The sequence below is a fragment of the Phyllobates terribilis genome, unplaced genomic scaffold, assembly GCF_046119375.1.
Source record: "Phyllobates terribilis strain yellow unplaced genomic scaffold, ASM4611937v1 Scaffold_1__5_contigs__length_1240528914, whole genome shotgun sequence".
Classification (NCBI taxonomy): domain Eukaryota; kingdom Metazoa; phylum Chordata; class Amphibia; order Anura; family Dendrobatidae; genus Phyllobates; species Phyllobates terribilis.
The window spans coordinates 898,863,155-898,885,263 of record NW_027362761.1 but is presented as its reverse complement, the minus strand read 5'-3'; the positions used below and the strand labels follow the sequence as shown (position 1 = coordinate 898,885,263).

General features: G+C 40.5%; 1 protein-coding gene across 1 annotated transcript in view; it reads left to right on the top strand.

The window, feature by feature from the left end:
• Positions 1–21,788, top strand: part of MCUB (mitochondrial calcium uniporter dominant negative subunit beta) — a 107,825-nt gene extending 86,037 nt beyond the window's left edge. The window contains exons 2-8 of the mRNA XM_073655510.1: positions 11,440–11,509; positions 12,308–12,478; positions 14,843–14,947; positions 16,428–16,588; positions 18,631–18,834; positions 20,140–20,256; positions 21,601–21,788. Coding sequence (XP_073511611.1) covers positions 11,440–11,509; positions 12,308–12,478; positions 14,843–14,947; positions 16,428–16,588; positions 18,631–18,834; positions 20,140–20,256; positions 21,601–21,678 — 906 coding nt within the window. The 3' untranslated portion in view covers positions 21,679–21,788. The remainder of the gene's footprint in view (positions 1–11,439; positions 11,510–12,307; positions 12,479–14,842; positions 14,948–16,427; positions 16,589–18,630; positions 18,835–20,139; positions 20,257–21,600) is intronic.
• Positions 21,789–22,109: the final 321 nt, after the last annotated feature.

Genomic DNA, 22,109 nt, shown 5'->3' with positions numbered 1-22,109 from the left:
GATACCAATCTTTCCTTCACCTTCCATATACAATCTCTTGCCCGCTCTTGTTGCTTGCACCTGAAGAACATCTCTAGAATCTGCCCCTTTCTCACCTTGGAAACAACAAAAACACTCACTGTTGCCCTGATCCACTCCCGCCTGAACTACTGTAACTCTCTATTAATTGGCCTCCCCCTCACTCTACTTTCCCCTCTCCAGTCCATCCTTAATGTACAGCCACGGTCATCTATCTGGTTAATCGTTACTCGGACGCTTCCGCGCTATGCCAGTCATTGTACTGGCTGCCTACACATTATAGGATCCAATTTAAATTGCTTGTTCTCACCCACAAAGCTCTCCACAGCACGGCACCCCCCTACATCTCCTCCCTCGTTTCTGTTTATTGGCCTACCCGTTCTCTATGCTCTGCAAGCGACTTTTAACTAACATCCGCACTAACCTGTACCTTCTTCTCCCGGCTCCAAGACTTCTCCGGAGCTGGACCTATTCTTTGGAATGCGCTACCCCAAGAAATTAGGACGAACCACAACTTACATAGTTTTAGGCGCTCCCTAAAATCACACCTGTTTAGGGTGGCCTTTCACGTTCCCTAATCAAAGTCCTTTTATATTTTTATAGCCCATTCATTATTTCTCCAAACATAAGTCTCCACCAAACTCCACCGCACCCAAAAGCACTACAAATACGGGCTGGTGACGAGCTCATGCAGCCATTATTTATCCCTCATCCCCTCAAGATGGCTGGACCTTCATTGTAAATAAGCCCCTTTACTTTGTGTCACCCCCACCTCATTGTAGATTGTAAGCTCTTACAAGCAGGGTCGTCATTATTTTTGCTTTAATTATTGTATTATCTTTAGCTATGTTACTTATGACTGTTGTATATGAACCTCTGAGTTGTAAAGCGCTACAGAATATGTTGCGATATATATATAAATAAAAATTATTATTATTCTATTCACTTCAACGTTTCCGTTCTTTGCTTATATTTCTCTGATCTTCATTCCCAGTTCATCTAGAATGTCGACGGAGTAGCATGTGGTATCAGGACAGCAGTGGCCGCTTGCCCAGGCTTCGCCTTTCCAGGGGGGTTATGAAAATGGCATGATATTATTGTTTCTATTATTATCTTGGGTAATATGAAAAAAATAACCAAAAATGTAAAAATAAGTATGCAGTTATAACAGTGCACATCCCCCTTTACTGCAGTTTTACTTATTGTTACTTCTTACCTTCTGGTTTTGACAACATAAGAAATATGTGTCCTCTAAGACGTTATGCATGAGAGTATGATAAATGAACTGACAATGGAAAAAGGGCAGGATTAGAGAAACAACACAAAAAATGAATATTACCTGCATGTTGGAGAAGCATGCCGATAAGTAAAATAATTGCCACCCATTATTTGTACTAAATTCCCAGTTAAAGAGATTGTTCAAGACTTTTACATTGATAGCCTATCTTTAGGATAGGTCATCAATATGTGATTGGTAGGGGTACAACGCCCAGAACCCCGCCAATCTGCTATCCAGTGTGCTCAGTTGCAGAAATGCACAGCTTCATCAACTGTGATGGTGGCCAAGGCAAGGTACTGCACATCTGCCCTCTATTCCAATTAATAGCGGTGGATACGCTGTAGCCAGCCATGGCCACTATGCAGTGGATGAAGCTGTGTAGTTCCGCTTTGCAACTGAGCACTTCCGGCCACTGCCGTCACCAAGAACTGCAGATTTCTGGAGCTGCCAGGTGTCACACCCCCTGAGGAAGCCACCTCCTGTTCCGATACGCGTGGGGTCCTCTTTCCCAAATGTTTTTTTCTATGAGCTAGTTTACTTAGGTGACTATGCACGTGGTACTTTATTGCACATAGTTGTTTCTTATTTTATTTGATTTATTCTTTTGAAACTTTATTATTGTCTGTACGTGTGCATTGAACCTTTCTTTACTGAATACTCCTTGACATCACTTTAGGAGTAGTGTCCATTCATACTTATCTCGGATAGCAATATTTACATGGCTTTTCTGGTTATCATACTGGTCACATGGGTTGTATCACAGTGCCCATTTTTGGCCAAGGAAACAGACAAGATGAATAAAAACATTGCGCCAGAACCTAAGTTTTTGTTTTTTGTTAAAGGGAATCTGTCAGGTCAAATGTTATATCTATTATTATGGACATACAGGTTATAGACTGCTGAGGAGAGTTATACCTCTATGCATCATATCAGATGCCTTATTGAGAAATCATCTTTTATCACTTTATATAAATGACTTCTTCCAGGCTATGGGGAGGATGATGCCTGGAAGATAATTCTGCCTCCAGAGCTTATATTACATGATGAGGAGTTACCAGTGTGATATGTAATGGCCGCTCTCTGCTCTCCTGATCTGCCTGATGAGCTGTGTGTGATTATACCTGACACATCTGCAGCTTCCTCTCAGCTCCAGCTTCCATCTCACAGGCAGACAGGGCTGTAATATTGTTGTAATACAGCAGAGCTCAAGAGCTGCAAAAATGTGTTTGTAAGAAGGCAAAGTTATTTTCTCCAGTTCTGTGTTAGTTACTTGCCTCACACTGGTAACTGCCCCTTCATGTAAAATAAGCTCTGGAGGCAGAATTCTCTTCCAGGCACCATCCTCCCCATAGCCTGGAATAGCTCATTTACATATAAGAAAAATGTGGATTACTCTGCAATAACACATTAGGTCGCAGACACCAAGGTATCATTTTATTCAGCTTCCTATAACCTACACGCCCATATAGACAGCTTAGGAGGGTTGATCCTACTGACAAAGTCCCTTTAATAAATATTTATATTGTTTACATTTAGGAAGTGCAACCGATCTTTTGAACGTTGCTTCCCTCTTTTTTTTTTTTTATTGGATTTGTCTTACACATACTTAGGTTAGCACTCCATTAATGTAGGATGGTGTTTGCTCCGTTGTTATATTTTGGTTTGCAGTTTTGGAATATGACAGCACTGGAGGATAATGGGCTCCTGGCCTGCAACAAAACTTGTACTGGTTCTGTGATCACGCCCCAATATCTTAGCATTTGTTAGGCTGCGTGCCCACTATGCGTTTTTCAAGCGTTTTTGCAGCGGAATTTCCGCAGCGAAAACGCTTAAAAAACACTTGGTAATACGTGCCCCATGGTCCCCAATGATAATCCGCATGTGCTGTGCGGAAATTTCCGCTGCGGATTATCATTGTGGAAAAATACGCAGCATGTCCATTAATTTTGCAGACACGCAGCGTAATCACCGCCATTGACTTGCATTGGACTCCATGACATCCGCATCACTGCATCTGCACATGCTTATATCACACGGTTCAATGTGCGGATGGTACCCAGGTCTGGAGAAGATGAGACTCTCATCCAGACCTGGGTACCATAGAAACTGTAAAAAAAAAAAAAAAATTTAAATAAAAAATAAAGATTATGCTTGCCTTCCGATGTCCTCCCGGTGTTTTTTTCAGCTCCGTCTGGTCTGCTGTATGGGTCGCGGTGTTGTGAAGGACCTGCCATGATGTCATCGAGTCATATGACCTGTCACATGACTCAATGATGTCACCGCAGGTCCTTCACACCACCGCGAGCCGCCCAAGACACCGGACGCAGCGGAGAAAACACCGGGAGGACATCAGAAGGTGAGTATAATCTTTATTTTTTACCATTCTTATTCTTTTTTTTTTTTAACTATTACTTGGTCACACTAGATAAATCCATGCCTTTTGCATGGACTTATATAGTGTGAACAAGTTGTCAAGCACTTTCCAAGTGATGCTAAAATCGCTTGGAAAGCGCTTGATAACCCGCATGCAGAAATGCATGCAAAAACGCTTGACAAACGCTTCTACCTGGCGGGAAAAACGCATATAAAATCCGTATGCGTTTTTCCTGCCAGGGAGAAGCGGAAAAAATATGCAGCATTTCTGCATCGTGGTCACATAGCCTAAGAGTGCTGCATCCTTCTGTAAGACTTGTAACAATTTTTGTCTTTTTTTATAGTCAGTTATATCTCTTTTTTGGCCCATTCGACTGAGGAAAAGAAGCTGCTTAATAATTCTACACACCTTGATAAAAGAGGTGATAGCCTTAGGCTACAACCTCCCTAATCATACAAATACACTTCATCTGATCTGCTTCATCCAATAAGCATTTAAGCTTACACAGCTTGGAATTGGGAAAATCTGCATGAAAATGACGATGTAGTCACTTCAATTAGTAGCTGATCATTATCGCCATCCTCATGTATATTTACCACCTCCCCCCCATGTTGTCATTTAGCACGGGTCTTAAGTTGCATTTAATGAAATTCCATCCCTCCCTCCTTTTTTTTGTCTTTTCTGTCCTTTCTAAATCTCCATTTGTCATCCAGTCATGGTTCTCGGCCACCCAGGTTTCCTTAATGCCCACCACATCGTAATCTGTAGCCGACATAAGAGTCTCCAATTTATGCATTTTGTTTTTGCGATTTCTTGCATTCGCTGTTTGGAAGGCAAAGGGCGATCACTCCGAATATTGATTAATTCATTCACTGCATTTTGCTAATTGATGAAAATAAACTAACATTAGTAATTCTTACTTTTCAGCAATTTTCCACACCTGTCTTAAAATGTGCTCAGTTCTGTATATTTGCATAGGTGTACTTCCTACCCCCCGGTAACGTTATATGGTTGTGTGATCTCCACCTATAATGTCGGGCATCTTTCCATATAGTCCTAGCTCTTATCTGAACACATGAAGAACACGGTAATCTAGTAAAGGATATTTCTTGTTTCAGTTGAATGTGTGAGTATCTATAAGGGACAGTGAATGGTACTCTCTCCTGTGTACAGTGCGCTGTATGGTAGAAGACATCATACATCTGCTTGATATTCCTTCACCGTAATCACAATCACCAGAACCTCATGTATTATACCTGTCATAAAGAAGAAGTGGCCTTGTCACCCAAAATCCGCCAGTCATAATTCAGATTTCATTAATTTTACACAACACTGAAAAATGAAACATGGACCCTTTTTTTTGGTGCTCTAATGTATGATGTTCAATCTTCATCAATCAAAGGTGATGAGTTACATTTTCTTTAACCTTCACTGTCATCAAACTAATAGCAGCCTCTATACTCAAAAAGTACTTTAATAGTATATAATATAACATCTACTAAATGGGGTCTGTGCTCTACTAACAAAACTTACAATAAGGCCACGGCCCCACTGTCAGTATTCGGTCAGTATTTTTTCTCAGGAGTGGGAGCCAAAACCAGGAGTGGGTGATAAATGCAGAATTGGTGACTTGTTTCTATTAGACCTTTTCTCTGATTGTTCCTCACCTGGTTTTGGCTCCCACTCCTGAGATAAAATACTGACCGAATACTGATAGTGGGGCCGTGGCCTAAGGCTATAGGTTGAACTCGATGGACTTAAAGGGGTATTCCCATCTCCAAAATCCTATCCCAATAGGTAGTAGGTGTAACAATATTAGCAAATACCTCCAATTAGAAATGTAGCATAGTTCTTCTGATTTTACTATGTCGCTTACCCCATGTGCTGGGCATTGCATTAGCTTAGATATCCATGGTTACAACCACTCATATAGTGACAGTTAGTGGAAACCTAAGCTACTGCACATGGGGTAAGTGACATAGCGAATCAGAAGAACTATATTACATTTCTAATGGGGGTATTTGCTAATATTATTGTTACACATTCTAAATATTGGAATAGTATTTTTGAGATGGGAATACCCCCTTTTAAGTCTACCTTCAACCTTACAAAGTATGAAATTGTTTACATATTTTTTTGTAATTGTTTTTTTTTTTCAGATCGCTATCTTTATTTAAAAAAAAATAAATAAATTAGAAACGTTACAATTTTCATACTAGTCACTCATACTTCCTGTTCTTTTAGGAAGTCCACATGTACATTAGCAGCAATAGATAGACTCAGGCTGAGTGCCCATGTAGCGTTTTTCAAGCGTTTATGCTGCGGAATTTCCGCAGCGGAAACGCTTGTGAAATGCTAGGTAATCCGCACCCCATGGTCCCCAAGGGGATTCCGCATGTTCTATGCACATGCTGCGGATTTTTCTGCAGCGTTTATGCTGCGTACAAAAATCCGCAGCATGTCATTTAATTTTGCGGAAGCGCAGCGGAATGGCCGCCATTGACTTGCATTGAGACGTATAGAAACCGCGACTGTACATTTGTACAAGCGGCTTCTATGCGTCTCTATGTGCGGATGGTACCCAGTTCTGGAGGAGAGGAGACTCTCATCCAGACCTGGGTACCATTGTACCTGTAAAAAAAAGAATAAAATAACAAAGTTTATATTCACCTGTCCGGCGGCTTCTCTCTGAATGCCGGCATCGCTTGAGGACCTGCGGTGACGTCACAGTCATGTGACCGCAGGCCCTTCACCGCTCTGTCTCGCGATATGCCGGCATCCAGGAACCAGACAGGAACGAGCGCTGCAGCCACGCCGGGGCCTCGGGGGTGAGCATAGCTTGATTTGTTTTAATTTTTACGGTTCACACTGTATAAATCCATGCTGTTTGCATGGATTTATACAGTGTGACCTAGTTGTCAAGCACTTTCCAAGTGATGCTATCGCCTGGAAAGCGCTTGTCAATCTGCATGCGGAAACGCATGTGAACCCGCATGTATTCTGCAGGAAAAACGCATGCACAATCTGCATGCGTTTTTTCTGCCAGGGAGATGCAGAAATGCTGCAGAAATTTTCTGCTTCATTTCTGCATCTTGGGCACATAGCCTTAGACTCTATGTTATGTATTGCAGAAAAGAAGACGACGGGAACTCTGGTGCCACCTAATGGAAGTAGCAATCCTAAAAGTCAGTATCGACCATTTAAAGAGCCTTCAAGAAAAGAAACCAAAACTCTATCTGAAGTCATATGGCTTTTTAAAGGTTCAGTATTGACTTTTAGGACTACTACTTCCAATAGGTGGCACTAGTATTCCTGCTGTCTTCCTCTTTGAAGAGGCTGCTTGTATATTCACATTCACAGAGGAGCATTGCATGGCCTCCCTATGCCAACTTGCCCCTCCACAAGTAGAAGCGTTAACCCTTACACCCCATATTTTATATATTCAAATCTAGTGAGCTGATGCAAAGGTGATTGTGAAGGTTAGGGCCAGTTGTGATTATCTTCTATTGCGAATGGTGAATCCTTTGTTATTAGTTGTGTATAGAGGTGTTGCCTGTTACTGTAATCCTGCCTATGATGATAATGAGACTGCTGAAATGTCATCTGTAAAGAACATGTAGTAAAAGTTTTAAAATAGCCGCTGTGACCAGTATATATGCATGTGTGGATTGTGATCTAAAAAAAATATCCATTTACAAATGTGTGTATCTGTATGTATGTGTACATATATATATACATACATATATACATACATACATACATACATACATACACACATATATATATATATATATATATATATATATATATATATATATATATATATATATATAGTACAGACCAAAACTTTGGACACACCTTCTCATTTGAAGATTTTTCTGTATTTTCATGACTATGAAAATTGTACATTCACACTGATGGCATCAAAACTATGAATTAACACATGTGGAATTATATACTTAACAAAAAAGTGTGAAACAACTGAAAATATGTCTTATATTCTAGGTTCTTCAAAGTAGCCACCTTTTACTTTGATGACTGCTTTGCACACTCTTGGCATTCTCTTGATGAGCTTCAAGAGGTAGTCACCGGAAATGGTCTTCCAACAATCTTGAAGGAGTTCCCAGAGATGCTTAGCACTTGTTGGCCCTTTTGCCTTCACTCTGCGGTCCAGCTCACCCCAAACCATCTCGATTGGGTTCAGGTCTGGTGACTGTGGAGGCCAGGTCATCTGGCGTAGCACCCCATCACTCTCCCTCTTGGTCAAATAGCCCTTACACTGCCTGGAGGTGTGTTTGGGGTCATTGTCCTGTTGAAAAATAAATGATGGTCCAACTAAACGCAAACCGGATGGAATAGCATGCTGCTGCAAGATGCTGTGGTAGCCATGCTGGTTCAGTATGCCTTCAATTTTGAATAAATCCCCAACAGTGTCAACAGAAAAGCACCCCACACCATCACACCTCCTCCTCCATGCTTCACGGTGGGATCCAGGCATGTAGAGTCCATCCGTTCACCTTTTCTGCATCGCACAAAGACACGGTGGTTGGAACCAAAGATCTCAAATTTGGACTCATCAGACCAAAGCACAGATTTCCACTGGTCTAATGCCCATTCCTTGTGTTCTTTAGCCCAAACAAGTCTCTTCTGCTTGTTGCCTGTCCTTAGCAGTGGTTTCCTAGCAGCTATTTTACCATGAAGGCCTGCTGTACAAAGTCTCCTCTTAACTGATGTTGTAGAGATGTGTCTGCTGCTAGAACTCTGTGTGGCATTGAACTGGTCTCTAATCTGAGCTGCTGTTAACCTGCGATTTCTGAGGCTGGTGACTCGGATAAACTTATCCTCAGAAGCAGAGGTGACTCTTGGTCTTCCTTTCCTGGGGCGGTCCTCATGTGAGCCAGTTCCTTTGTAGCGCTTGATGGTTTTTGCAACTGCACTTGGGGACACTTTCAAAGTTTGCCCAATTTTTCGGACTGACTGACCTTCATTTCTTAAAGTAATGATGGCCACTCGTTTTTCTTTACTTAGCTGCTTTTTTCTTGCCATAATACCAATTCTAACAGTCTATTCAGTATGACTATCAGCTGTGTATCCACCAGACTTCTGCACAACACAACTGATGGTCCCAACCCCATTTATAAGGCAAGAAATCCCACTTATTAAACCTGACAGGGCACACCTGTGAAGTGAAAACCATTTCCGGTGACTACCTCTTGAAGCTCATCAAGAGAATGCCAAGAGTGTGCAAAGCAGTCACCAAAGCAAAAGGTGGCTACTTTAAAGAACCTAGAATATAAGACATATTTTCAGTTGTTTCACACTTTTTTGTTAAGTATATAATTCCACATGTGTTAATTCATAGTTTTGATGCCTTCAGTGTGAATGTACAATTTTCATAGTCCTGAAAATACAGAAAAATCTTTAAATGAGAAGGTGTGTCCAAACTTTTGGTCTGTACTGTGTATATGTATATATGTGTGTATATACATACATACATACATACATACATACATACATACAGTCAGTGCCGGCAAAAAAAATCTTTACAAGTTCAATGAAACCACAAAAGCTTAATATTCAAGTGGATTCAAGTGTTTTATTGTGGATATTTTATTACAATTAGTATTTTGTCATGTCACCCTTACATTTTATCACCATCTGCAGTCGTTTAGGCATGGATTAATCAAGGATGGCTAAGTATGTGGAGTCCATGTTTACCCACAGTGTCTTCAGCACCTCCTTTAGATTTTTGATGTTGCTGGGTCATGTCTCTTGAACCTTGTTTTTCATTAAATTCCAGGCATTTTCTATGGGGTTAAGGTCAGGGGAATTACCTGTCCACTCTAAAATGTTAATGTTATGGTCACTGAGAAACTTTCTCACGCCCTTGGCTTTGTGGACAGGGGCTCCATCATGCATAAAGTAATCACACTGATGTATGACCCCAAAAGTAAGCATGTGTTCTTCCAAAACAGTAATATAGTTGCTTGCTTTCATAGTTACATTCTTGGGAAGGAAGTACAAACCTGCCCTGCCCATGCTTCCAGTTAATGCACCCCATACCATCACACTGTCAGGGTGTTTAACAGTCTTAACTGTATATTTTGGGTCATACCGTGACACGGTACTCGGACGACGCACAACCTTTGAGCCTCCTCTGACCAGCCTGAAAGTGCTCTCATCACTAAACATCACTTTCTTCCACTCTTCAGATGTCCAATCTTGATATTTCTTACAAAAGGCAAGCCTTTTCTTCTTCATTGCTGCTGTGAGCAGGGGCGTCTTTGCTGCACAGCAACTTGGTAGACCCAGGTCCTTCTGCAGGCGGTGACGAATAGTCCTAGTTGCGATGTTCTGGAGGAGCATAGGGTACTTGTTTTTTCGTTCAACGGCAGTTATAGAAGGATGTGACATCACTTCACGCTTCAGAAGTTTATCAGTCCTTGGTGAAGTCTTCTTAGGTGCGCCAGAGCCTGACTTCCACTGCGGTACCATCCCAGGAGGTAATGATGCTGCCGACCGCTTCAGTTGATAAATTGCTTCTCTTGATACTCCCAGATCTCTAGCTACAGCAATCACCGAATCCCCCTTCTCGAGCAGAGTCAAGGCACGGGATTTCTCTTCCATTTTAAGCTTCTTTCGACCCATTGTGGGAGATAATAAAAAACTGAGGGAGATAATAAAAGACTGCCTAATAGCAAAACTGGCTGAGCTGCACATAACCAATCAGAGTTCAGCTTTCGCTTTATCAGAGAAGTGAAAATTGAGCGTTGATTGGTTGATATTTGCAACAAAGCCAGCTTTAATATTAGACAGTTTTTTATTATCTCTCCCATTGTGTACACTTTTAAAAAGTGAAATTATGATGTGGATTTTATATGTAAAGTTTTTTTTTGCCGGCACTGTATGTATGTGTGTGTGTGTGTATATATATGTATAATATTATATGTAATATTTTAATAGAAACACCTAACTTAAACAATGGGTCATTTCTTTCATACACAGCCAGTTTTTGTCATTGAGTTTTCATTTTTCCTCCCCTTTCTTTCACCCAGCGGTGCCTGCCCTGTGTGGAGTTGGCTCGGCACATCCTGACCCGCTGGGTCACCATGGGGTGGTTGGGTTTGACAATGTAAACAAAGATTTGACAGTTCCATAGCTGCCTGGTCTGCTGGTTGACTGGCAGCAGCAGAAAGTAGCTTTGAATGAGATGGACCTACCACTGCAGGCGTCTTTTCTTCTTTTTTTTTTGAGTCATTTGACTGTTTTGGATTTATTTTTTGAAAAAAAAAGGATTTGGTAACCCCCTTTAAAACCATCTGCCTAATATGTATCGTGCTAACAAAACAGCTCTGACCTGTTATATGTGGGCTCCATTAAAAACCCATGGTGGTAAACTGATGACAGTAGTTTCCTATGCGGACAGTTTTTGTGGCCTTTTTGGCATCCAATGCAATAGCAGATGTCTCTGAAATAGCTGCTGGACTTACAATGTTGTATGCGGCCGTGTAGTGCTTGGCTATGTCGCTGGATCAGTGCACAACTTTGTCATCAGTTATGGCATGCTAGACTATAAAACATCTGACATAGGCGAACCTACTCAGAACTGTTTTCTGCAACCTACACTTCATATGCTGCTCCCAGCTTCATCAAACATTGCAGTGCTATGTGAAGACGGTCTGATAAATTCTCATAATTTTCTTTGCTTGAAAAGTGATGCCGGTTGTATTTTCTAGTAAGTAATTTCCTCTTTCTTATTGTTTTGTAGGCTAGACATGTGAGACATAGGTTGCCTCTGTTCACTGGGATTTTATACAGCACACAATCGCCCTCTAGTGGTAAGTTACTTATACTGCACAAGATAGGTCGTAATGTTTAGTGGGCTGGAACTGCACAAAAATGTATTATAAACGGCATTGCTTGCTTATCATAGCATATCTCATCCCTTCCAGCATTTTAGAAGATATTTCTATCAATAAATTGTAAGATTTATGAATGCACTTTTATGAGATTAAAAAATAATTTGTCTGTAAAAGAAGGCTTGCTTTTTCTATTAAGTTATTTTTTATTTCTGTTTGTTTCATGATCTGTTGTCTGCCACCCTGCCTTCTGCAGGTATGCATCATGCCCCTTTAATACAGGATAAGTGGGCATAATTGCCAGTCTTAAGGCCGGGATGACGGTGACAACTTTTTTTGTACAATGGTGCCATACCGTTCTCCCTTTCTCGAATATAGTACCTGAATACTTCTGTAATAGTGAGAGACATGATTATGTATACTTGAGCACTATGTCTAGCCATTTAATCAAGAATTGTCAAATTTAAAGGGGTTGCCCACTACATTGAATATCGATGATCTTACTAAAGGAAAGGTTATCCGTATCTGAACTGTGGACTGTGGGTGTCTGACACCCAGGACCCCCCCATTGATTAGCTATTATCAGTGTATGGATTGGAGCACAGCAGCTCCATACACTGATCAGTGGCTGCTCCTGGGTACTGCACAACAGTTCCTATAGTATTGCAGTATCAGACCACCACTGATGTGATATTCATCACAAATGTAATGATAAGTCATCAGTATCAATCTAATGGACAACCCCTTTTAGATTTTCTTATTTTATTTTACTTTTAGATGTGACCGTTCAATACAATCATGGCCTCCCTGTTGTCACTCTCACACTACCATCTCGAAATGAACGCTGCCAGTTTACCATCAAGCCCATGACCACAACCGTGGGACAGTTTTTAAAGGACATCCAAAAGGAGGACCAAGGAATCGACAAGCTAGCTGCCATATCAACAGGTCACCACTTTTTATTGAGTTGTTTGTTATAATAATGTTATTTCCCATGAAATAAAATATAGAGGTCTTTCGCTTTATTAACTTGATGTTATGTTAATTGTGGGATTCAAAATGGGTTGTGTTATAAACCTCTAGAACGGGAGTGGGGAACCGTTTTTCTGCCTAGGGTCATTTGGATATTTATTAAGTTATTTATTTTCCATTTATTCAGATTGGAGCTAGGACTATATGAAGAACAGAGTATTGATCATAATCTAGTAAAGCATACTTCCTGTTTGTTATAAGTTGAATATGGTCTTTTTACATCTGTGACCCTATATCAGGGGTGGGGGACTCTTTTTTTTTTTTTTTTTTTTTTCCTTCCTGCCATGGTCCATTTGGATATTATACCATCACTCGCAGACCAATAAAAATGATCAACTTAAAATTTGCCCTGCTATATTTGGTCAAACAATTAATTAGCTCACGTCTAATCTGATGGCAGAACTGCTTCTCTTTGGTGAGGCTTGGGATGTTAGCAGTATCGGACTGGGGTGCTAAGGGCCCACCACTAACCAACTATAGGGCCCCACGTTTCTGCTACATGGAAATATGACATTATCCTCAATCACAGATTTATATAACAATGAACTGGGTAGATTGGTAAATGAATAAGCTGCTGCCTACGTCTATGTACATAGTGAATCAAGTGTATTGTGCCAATTACTGATCATATAAGAGGTTGGTGGCCCACTCCTGCACAGGGGCCCACCGGGGGATTCTCCTGTGGGCCAGTCCAAGCCTGGATGTTAAGTGGCATTGATGTTTTTGCTACTCGCAACTGCTTGTCTAGATTTGCTCCACTCATGCTGGAGCGCAGTCAGCGCATTGCGGTGGTAAGCTTTGTAAGGAACTGCTCACAACACTTAAGCTCTTCCGAACTCTGGTGCATATTTCAATGCCTGTCTCCTCAAAGTGGGAAATTCATCATTGCTTGCATGATATTTATAGAATTAAAGCAGTGGCCAACTAAAACTGCCATGCACCTTAGATCGTTGTGGAATAGCTAATCCCCTCGACTATCCCCCATACACATGCATGCTTGTCTGAGTCGAGTGTGCATGTGCTCTTGATAGAGGCAAGGGGGGGTGGGTAGTTTAAAGCCCATCTATATATTTTAGATTAATTAATGTCGGCCAAACCCGCTGATAATGACATGTTCAAATGACAGTTTAATATGTATAGGGGCACCATTCCGATGATAGAGGAGATAAGGATCTGGCATGTGAGATAAGCTGCTTCCAGACATGTCTGGCAGTGGCTCCCCCATAGAGAACACATAAACGTTCTGCTGGAGAAGCGCTCCTGTTTACGAGAAAGACAGCCAAGATGTCCATTGGCCAAACTATCTTTGGCCTACAGCCATGTAATGTGTATGAGGGTGAATAAGGGTTGGGGAGGGCTTTACATGCTAGATCCTCTTTTCCCCAGAAATCTGAAAAGTCGGAGCACCTCCATAAATATTAATTGGTCAACCAGTCTCCGTTATGGTTGACATTGGTCTGATTCATATTGCCACCTCTTAGAGCACATCATATGAATAGAGCAATCACTGGAGAAGGACATCATGGTTGGAAGAATAGAAGGAAGAAGGTGAAGAGGAAGAACAGCAACCCGATGGCTTGATACTATCAAGATAATGGTGGAGAAGACCCTTGTGAAGCTATGTAGGCTTGCATAAGATCAATTTTCCTACAGAGCGTTCATCCAGCAAGATGCCATGGCTCGAGATGAGCCGAAGGCCGTTGAATAAATAAATAATAGTGTAGTTACCAGTAAAGTTGTAGTCTTAGGAGAAAATCCACATTCCAGTCCAATATGTCAATTCAAACAGTATTGTATGTGTTAATAAGTGGGCTCCACCAGACAGTGGTTGTATATTCTGGTATCTCTGAGACCTGCTGGGCTTGTCCAGCCGATGTTGTTTCTCCATGTCTGCTTTCCATGCATTCTAGCAGAAACCTGCCCTGCTCATAGGTATTGGCTTACTGATAACACCTGTTTTCATGAGATACAATATATACGTGCCGACACATATATTCTAGGAACGTTTATGAAGTATCTGCTTGTCTAAAAATTAGATTGAAGCTTCTTTTATCTATTTTTGGTTTATCCAAATTTGGCTGATTTATTGCAAACTTTTGCTGCAGATTTCACCCTTTGTATAACATAAGTGGATTTTGCAGTGGATTTTCTGTAATTTCTCTTGTGAATCCCCTTCTGGAATATATGTGCCATCTGAGTATACCCTTAAGTGGTGTCTTTAATATATTATGTTTTTTTTGTGTTACTACTCCTAAATATTGCATCAACCTTCTTCAATAGATGGAACAAAGTTCTCCTCTTCAACACTGATGAATGTCTTACTAAAGAATGACTTCCAGCTAGTTCTAAACAAATCAACACATCACGTCAGTCCACCTCCCATGGGTAAGTGATGCAGTAACTAAACATTTAGTACACATTTCTTAATATATACTTGCCGCTCTATTCAGTATCCATAGAGAAAAGCAAATGGAGCATTCCCATAGACTTTTAATATAGCTTCACTACTCCTGCTCAATCACTGCTCCATTCAAGCTCCTCTTTACTGCAATCATGCAATGAGGGCTTGGGGCCCCCATTCTAGTGATTATTGGGGTCCCTGTGTGGAGGCATCCAGTATAGCATTTCCTAGCTATATACTGTGGATAGTTCATAAATATCCATTGTGGAATAAACTCTTAATGCAATATCATGTACGTGATCCCATGTGGAGGGCCTCAGGAGTTGAGCTCTCTCCATACGTGGCAGATACCAGTTAGATTAAATAGTTGGCATCTGTCTCTAACTATGGCAGCTGGGCCTTCTGAAGTCCCCTGTTGCCACCATCTTGGTACTCCTCTGAAGTTCAGCTACGTGCTGAGCTTCAAAAGACACCGAGATTTACACTTATACTGCAGTACTGTGGTATTACAGTATGTAGTATAAGCAATCGGGCGATCACAGGTTCTAGTACCCTATATGGTCTAAAACAATAAAGTAAGAATTAAAAAAAAGTTGTTAAAAATATAAATATATAAAAGTTCAAATTACCCCCATTCAAAATAAAAAACTGAAAAAATCACAAAAAAAATACATATTTGATATCACCGCATTCATAAAAGTCTGATCTATCAAAATATAAAATTAATTAAACCCATCTGCAATGAGAAAAAAAAAGAAGCCAGAAATCCTTTTTTGGTCACAAAGAAAAATGCAAGAAAAATAGATCAAAATCATAAATTATAAAAAGCAAAAAAAAGGTTTAAAAATGCTATCAATAAACCAGTTCATCACACAAAAAAACAAGCTCAATCAATGGAAAAATACAATGTGACAGGAAAATTAGCAACACAAACCTATTTTTTTTTTACTTTTTTTTTTCCACTTAAATAATAAAAAGTTTTGGTTCGTCATGATCGTTCCGACCTGGAGAATCATAATTCAGGATAACTTTTACCACAGACTGTGCGTACGCTGTAAAAACAAAACCCCTCAAAAAATGGCAGAATTACATTATTTTCTCACATTTGGAATTGTTTACCAATTTTTCTGTACATTAAATCATACAGTCAATGGCGTCATTCAAAATTACAACTCATCCTGCATGAAATAAGCCATCATATGGCTATGTGGATGAGAAAATAAAAGTTATGGCTCAAGAAAGAAGTGGAGGAAAAAATGAAAGCATAAAAACTAAAATTGGCTGCGGAGGGAATCCTTACAACTGTTTTTCATTCCAAATGTGTTGTAGCTGTTGTGTATCATCTTGAGACACTAGAAGAAAAAAAGATATATGTTGATACACAACAGCTACAAGACATATAGATAATATTACTTATTAATATATTTTTATTTTACAAAATCGTTTTTGCCCTTGTCCTTTTAGAAAATCTTCAGACTGAGTGCTCTGAACAACTGGATGCAACTAAATGCATGGTTCATGACTTGCATACTGTTTTCTGTTATGATGAATATCTGCTCCGGAAAGAGCAAAAGTTCATCCAGAAGTTGGAGGACTTGAAGGAAGAGCTGCAGCCACTAGAGGAGGTCAGTAAATGTCTCCAACCTAAACGTAACAGTTTTCCGATGGTCATAAAGCAACATGTTTTAAGGGAATATATTGTAAGATAATAATGGTAAATATTTTTGTGCTGTTTTTTTAATATTCTTTTAACTTTCTATTTCTGGAAAAAAAAAAAAAAAGCATCCTGAAAGCACTCCGTTTTCACTCAATCCACTAAGACCCCTATGCAGTAAGACTGGTGTTTTGTATGCCAGTCTTAATAAGGGGTGTGTGAGAAGATGATGAGCCGAATTCATTAAGAAGCGCTCACTGCTTATTGAATTCGGTGCATCTTATCAGTGGCTTTCACCTCCCGGTGTCAAGGACTGTAATATCATTTCTAGCGTTAGTAATGCCACCACTTTTGTGGAGTTTGATGGGCGGGCAAGGCCCAACTCATCCTTCCCCAGCTCCTCCCCAGCTCTACTTATTTTGGCATAAAAACGCTAAGAGTCTAAATTTTTATGTGCAACTCTGCGCTGTGCAAAATTTTAGAGACTTTTCACATGACTTTAACACTAGTTCTCTGGCATAAACACCAGAATTCGAATCAGGCCTATGTCTCTTAATAAGCTGACATTTCCTGTTCTGTACAGATCACTTTTCAGTATTTCAGTGTTAGGCCACGGCCCCACTATCAGTATTTGGTCAGTATTCGGTCAGTATTTTTTCTCAGGAGTGGGAGCCAAAACCAGGTGAGGAACAATCAGAGAAAATGTATAATAGCAACAAGTCACCAATTCTGCATTTATCACCCACTCCTGGTTTTGGCTCCCACTCCTGAGAAAAAATACTGACCAGATACTGATAGTGGGGCCGTGGCCTTACAATGGAAGTCTATAGATAACACAGGATCCTTCATTCTCAATAGATGATTATTACAGCTCGCCTCTCCCCCTTACTATAGAGTGACCTCTGCAGAAGCCACATGGCATTCCTTGAAAACTTTCAATAAGTGCTCTCTAGTTTATTGCTTGTAAAGAAAATATGGATGCTTTTAAAGGGAATCTGTCAGCAGGTTTTTGCTATCTCATCTGAGAGCAGCATGAACTAGACAAAGAGAAGCTGAACCCATTGATGTATCACTTAGTTTACTGGGTGCAGCCGTTCTGACACAATCAGAGCTCTTAGGTGTAGAGTGAAGCTGAGCTGAGAAAGCTAGCCCCGCCCACACCAGGTTCTGTATATACAATGTCCATAGACAGTGAGCTGCTTATCACAGAAGGGGGCATTGCCGGACTAGTGTAGTCAGGCAATGTTAATCTTTTAGTGATAAATCCTTCATAGTTAGTAAACAGCAGGCAGACATCCCTGAATTCTGTGTTTCAGCCTCTATCTCCTGCTGTCTTCAGATTATGTAGCAAAAACCTGCTGACAGATTCCCTTTAACAGCAACTCAGGCAATATAGACTCCCTTTATACTCAAGTGCAGAAAATCGAAAATTACTTTCTTCAGAAAATTAAACATCTATTTTTTTGTGATTTGTATCTTTATCTGGTCTTTATTAATAAAACAAAAAAATCTATGCTTAGCAGTATGATATTATTTCATCTTAAAAGACCATACAATTCACTACTCCTTATCAATGAAATACATCCTAGCATAAAACCAATGAATAGAAGATAATTAGTAGTAATGCATGTAAAAAACAGGGTACTTATCAATCTTTTCTTTAAAATTTTTTACAATACAATGTAAACAATACAATTCTTTTTTATTGGCCTTTTCGGTCATGTTAGTGCAAATATAAAGTCTTACTGCTATTGTAAAGGATCAATAAACATCAGACATGCTAAACCACTGTATTCCCGGTGAATTCATCTGAGCATACTTCTAAGAACAGTACTCTAAATGTTTGTTCTCATACTTGTGACTTCAGGAACCTGCACTAATTTTACCAATTTCTGATTTTTCTGCTGTGTAGCTGAAAAAGAAAAAAACTAGCCTAATCGTATCGAAACCACAGACCCCTGTATGAGTTATGTTATCAACCACTGATCCTTGTTTCAATCGACTTTCTTCTAGATGAAAAAGAATATAATGGCTTTAGCGGAGGCCAGAACTACACGTCTCAAGTGGGTTGGGTTAGCATTGCTATCTACGCAGGGTGGGGCTCTGGCCTGGTTGACCTGGTGGGTCTACTCTTGGGATATCATGGAACCTGTTACTTACTTCATCACGTATGGAAGTGCCATTTCTTTCTACGCCTACTTCCTTCTAACCAAACTGGTGAGTCAAGTATATTTTACTTTTGAATATGACCCTATTCACATGTCAGTATTTCATTAGTTTTTGTAATTTGGAGTGGCCTCAAATCTGTTATTCTTTCCATTGTACTATTTATCTCTGTAGGTTCCCCTCCTGATTTTGGTTTACATATAGTATCCTGACCCAAAGTACAAGCCAAATATTAAGGCCTATAGTATATCCCTTTTATAGTGCTACCTAATGAATAATTATTTATTTGAAAAGTTCTTCCTAAAATAATTTCTTCGTTGTAATACTAGTATTGAAAACCTTCCTGTAACAGTACTGCTAATATCTCATTAGTTATATGCGATAATATTATTCTCTTCTGACTTTGTGATGTTTTATTTCCATTAAACCTGCCAATTTTTGAGCAGGGACAGCAGGAAGAATTCGAAAGTGGCGCAAAATGTTTATTTTTTTTCGGCATTTGAATTACTATAGTACACGTTCTTCCAAGTCCCATAGGCTAATGGAGAACCCAGGCCATGTCCCCTAAATACAGACACCCCTAGCTTAAAGGGGTTGTCCACTACTTTATATGATCCCCCAATGTATTCCCCTAGGTCCCATAAGTGTTTCTCTAAATACCTTGTGGCGCCTTTTCTGCCTGTGAGCTGCGCTATCACTGGCCGGTCACAGGCATCATGTGACCCCCCCCGGCTGCAGCCGGCTCTGACGTCACGACAAGTCAGGCTGCAACCAAGGGTCCCACCCCTCTTCCGCGTTCCACCGGTGGCTGCTGGGTTGTGGGCGGGGTTACCCAGCATCCACCGCGCGCTCTCCTTCTCCTCATTCACTGGGAAAACGCGCGGTGGATGCTGGTGTGACGCACGGGGTAACCCCGCCCACAACCCAGCGTCCACCGCGGGGAGCGCGTCACTGATGTCACTCCTCACTTGACGTGACATCAGTGACGGGTCACATGATGCCTCTGAGCGGCCAGCGATAGCGCCTCTCAGAGGCAGAAAAGGTACCGCAAGGTATTTACAAAAACACTTCTGAGCCCCGGGGGGATACATTAGGGGGTTCATATAAAGTAGTGGACAACTTCTTTAATGCACACCCCTGACCCTTCTAAATAAATCTAGAAGGGAGTTCAGTGAGAAGCATAAGAAGGCAAAAGACACCTTGTAAGAAGTTCCATTCCAATCTACAGTGTACGAGGCTGTGTACTGTCATCTAAATATGAGGGAATGTGGGAAAACTTTCCAACTTGTGACTTTCCAATTACCAGAGAATTAGTGTCATGATTGACTGTGTCCTTAATATACGTCTCTGTTGCAGGACTATGTTTATCCAGAAGTCAGTGACCGGCAATTCCTGCATGTCTTCTACAAAAAAGCCAAAGTGCAGAAATTTGATATTGAGAAGTACAACAAGTTGAAACATGAGTTTGCAGAGGTTTGTATTATATTTATGTAACAAATATTATTTTATGTTCTGGATCAGTAACGTTTTACTGCAGGTTTCACATCTATTTTATACCCTGCCAGAATCATTGCAGAGGGAGGCGCAGCCAATAAAATCCAGGCCACTTTTCAGTTACATTCGGTATTTTCTTAGAAACGTTGGTGCTGGTTGCTATTGCCTTTTAATCCATTCTATTAGCTAAACATACTGTAAGGATTCATATGTGTATAACCCATAAGCCTAAGTTATGCTATGACTTTTTGTAACGCTACTGATTGATTTGAAAGGGAATCCATCAGCAGGTTTTTGCTACGTAATCGGACAGAAGCATGAGGTAGGGACAGAGACCCTGATTCCAGCAATGTATCACATCATTTACTGGGTACAGCAGTTATGATAGTCTGTTTTCTCGGCTGCAGTTCCAGCACAGTTGAGAAGTTGAGCTGTGTATAACCTGCCCACAACACCGCTCTCTGTGTACATTGTATATTGACTGAGTACTGGGGTGTGATTGGACTAGGAGGCACCAGGCAGCTTGTCCTGGACTTGGACTGATAATTTTCTGCTGGTTAAAACATTGATTGTATTGATTGTATTGAAACCGCAAAACACACCCTGATTACAGTGATGTGTCACTTACTAGGCTCTCTGTTCCCACATTATGGTTCTATCAGATTACATAGCAAAAACCTGCAGGCAGATTACCATTTACTATTCAGCAACAGCTGTAGTCCAAAGCAATACATTGTGTTATATGCAATTGGGTGGACTGCAGCTGCCACTTAATAGTTAAAATCAATCAGTGGCACTAATTTTAACCCTGGCCTAAATCTCCGCCAGAAAGCAAGATTAATATGGATCCTGGCTATAGAAATGAATGTGAATGGTAACGACGGTAAGAGCTGAACCTGACAATCATTTTCAATGGCCCAATTGAATGGAAACAACAAGGACAGCCGAGTGAGTGCACTTGTTTCCCGCATCGCCATTGATTTCACTGGTTCTCAGTCGTAACCTTAGATTTTTGACTCCGTTTCTTACTCATCAAACATTTTTTCTGTCTTGACGGACATAAGAATGGTGGTGATCAGGGCTTATCACATTTCCTACCATATTTTAACGACATTGACGTTGTGGTTTAATATAAGGAAGCCTTTGTGTGCTCGATTCTATAGTATGATTAGGACTGTCCTAGGGCTGTCCTCCGCACTCTGCTGTACTCCGCACTCTGCTGTACTCCGCACTGTCCCCCGGCAGCTTCAGGTTATGCTCAGATCAGCCACATTTTAGGTGATACAGTAAGTGTCTAACAAGACCCTTTCCCTTTTCTTCTAGACTGAGGAAAGCCTAAGGCGGCTGAGAAGTCCAATACAGCTGAAATTACCCATTGAAGAACTACGTGAGAAAGAATAAATATTCATTTTTTATGCAGTAGAGATCATTTTTCATGCTTGAAATTTTTTAAAATAAACTGGATTCTTTTGTTAACTTCTTGAGGTTACAATAAAACATACATGACTGACTGTATTGGTTCATTTACATTTCTTTTTTTTAATAATTTTGAGTATAAGTGTATAATGGAAGACTACACCTAAAAACGTACATGGGGAATCTCCATGTTGTTAGGTCTGGTGCTCTGAATGATACTACAAGATGCTATAGGGGTGGTCCGGTTTACAAAATCCAGTTTCAAAAACCTTTTTTTAAGGAATTGTGAGTTAATTGAAAAGCTCCCTCATTCCTTTTACCCCATCCATTAGCCAGCGCTAAAAGCTGCTACAAAGCGTGTCTGTCTCCTGAGGACCCAGCATGTTCAGTACTCAGGCAGCCCATTGAATTTAATA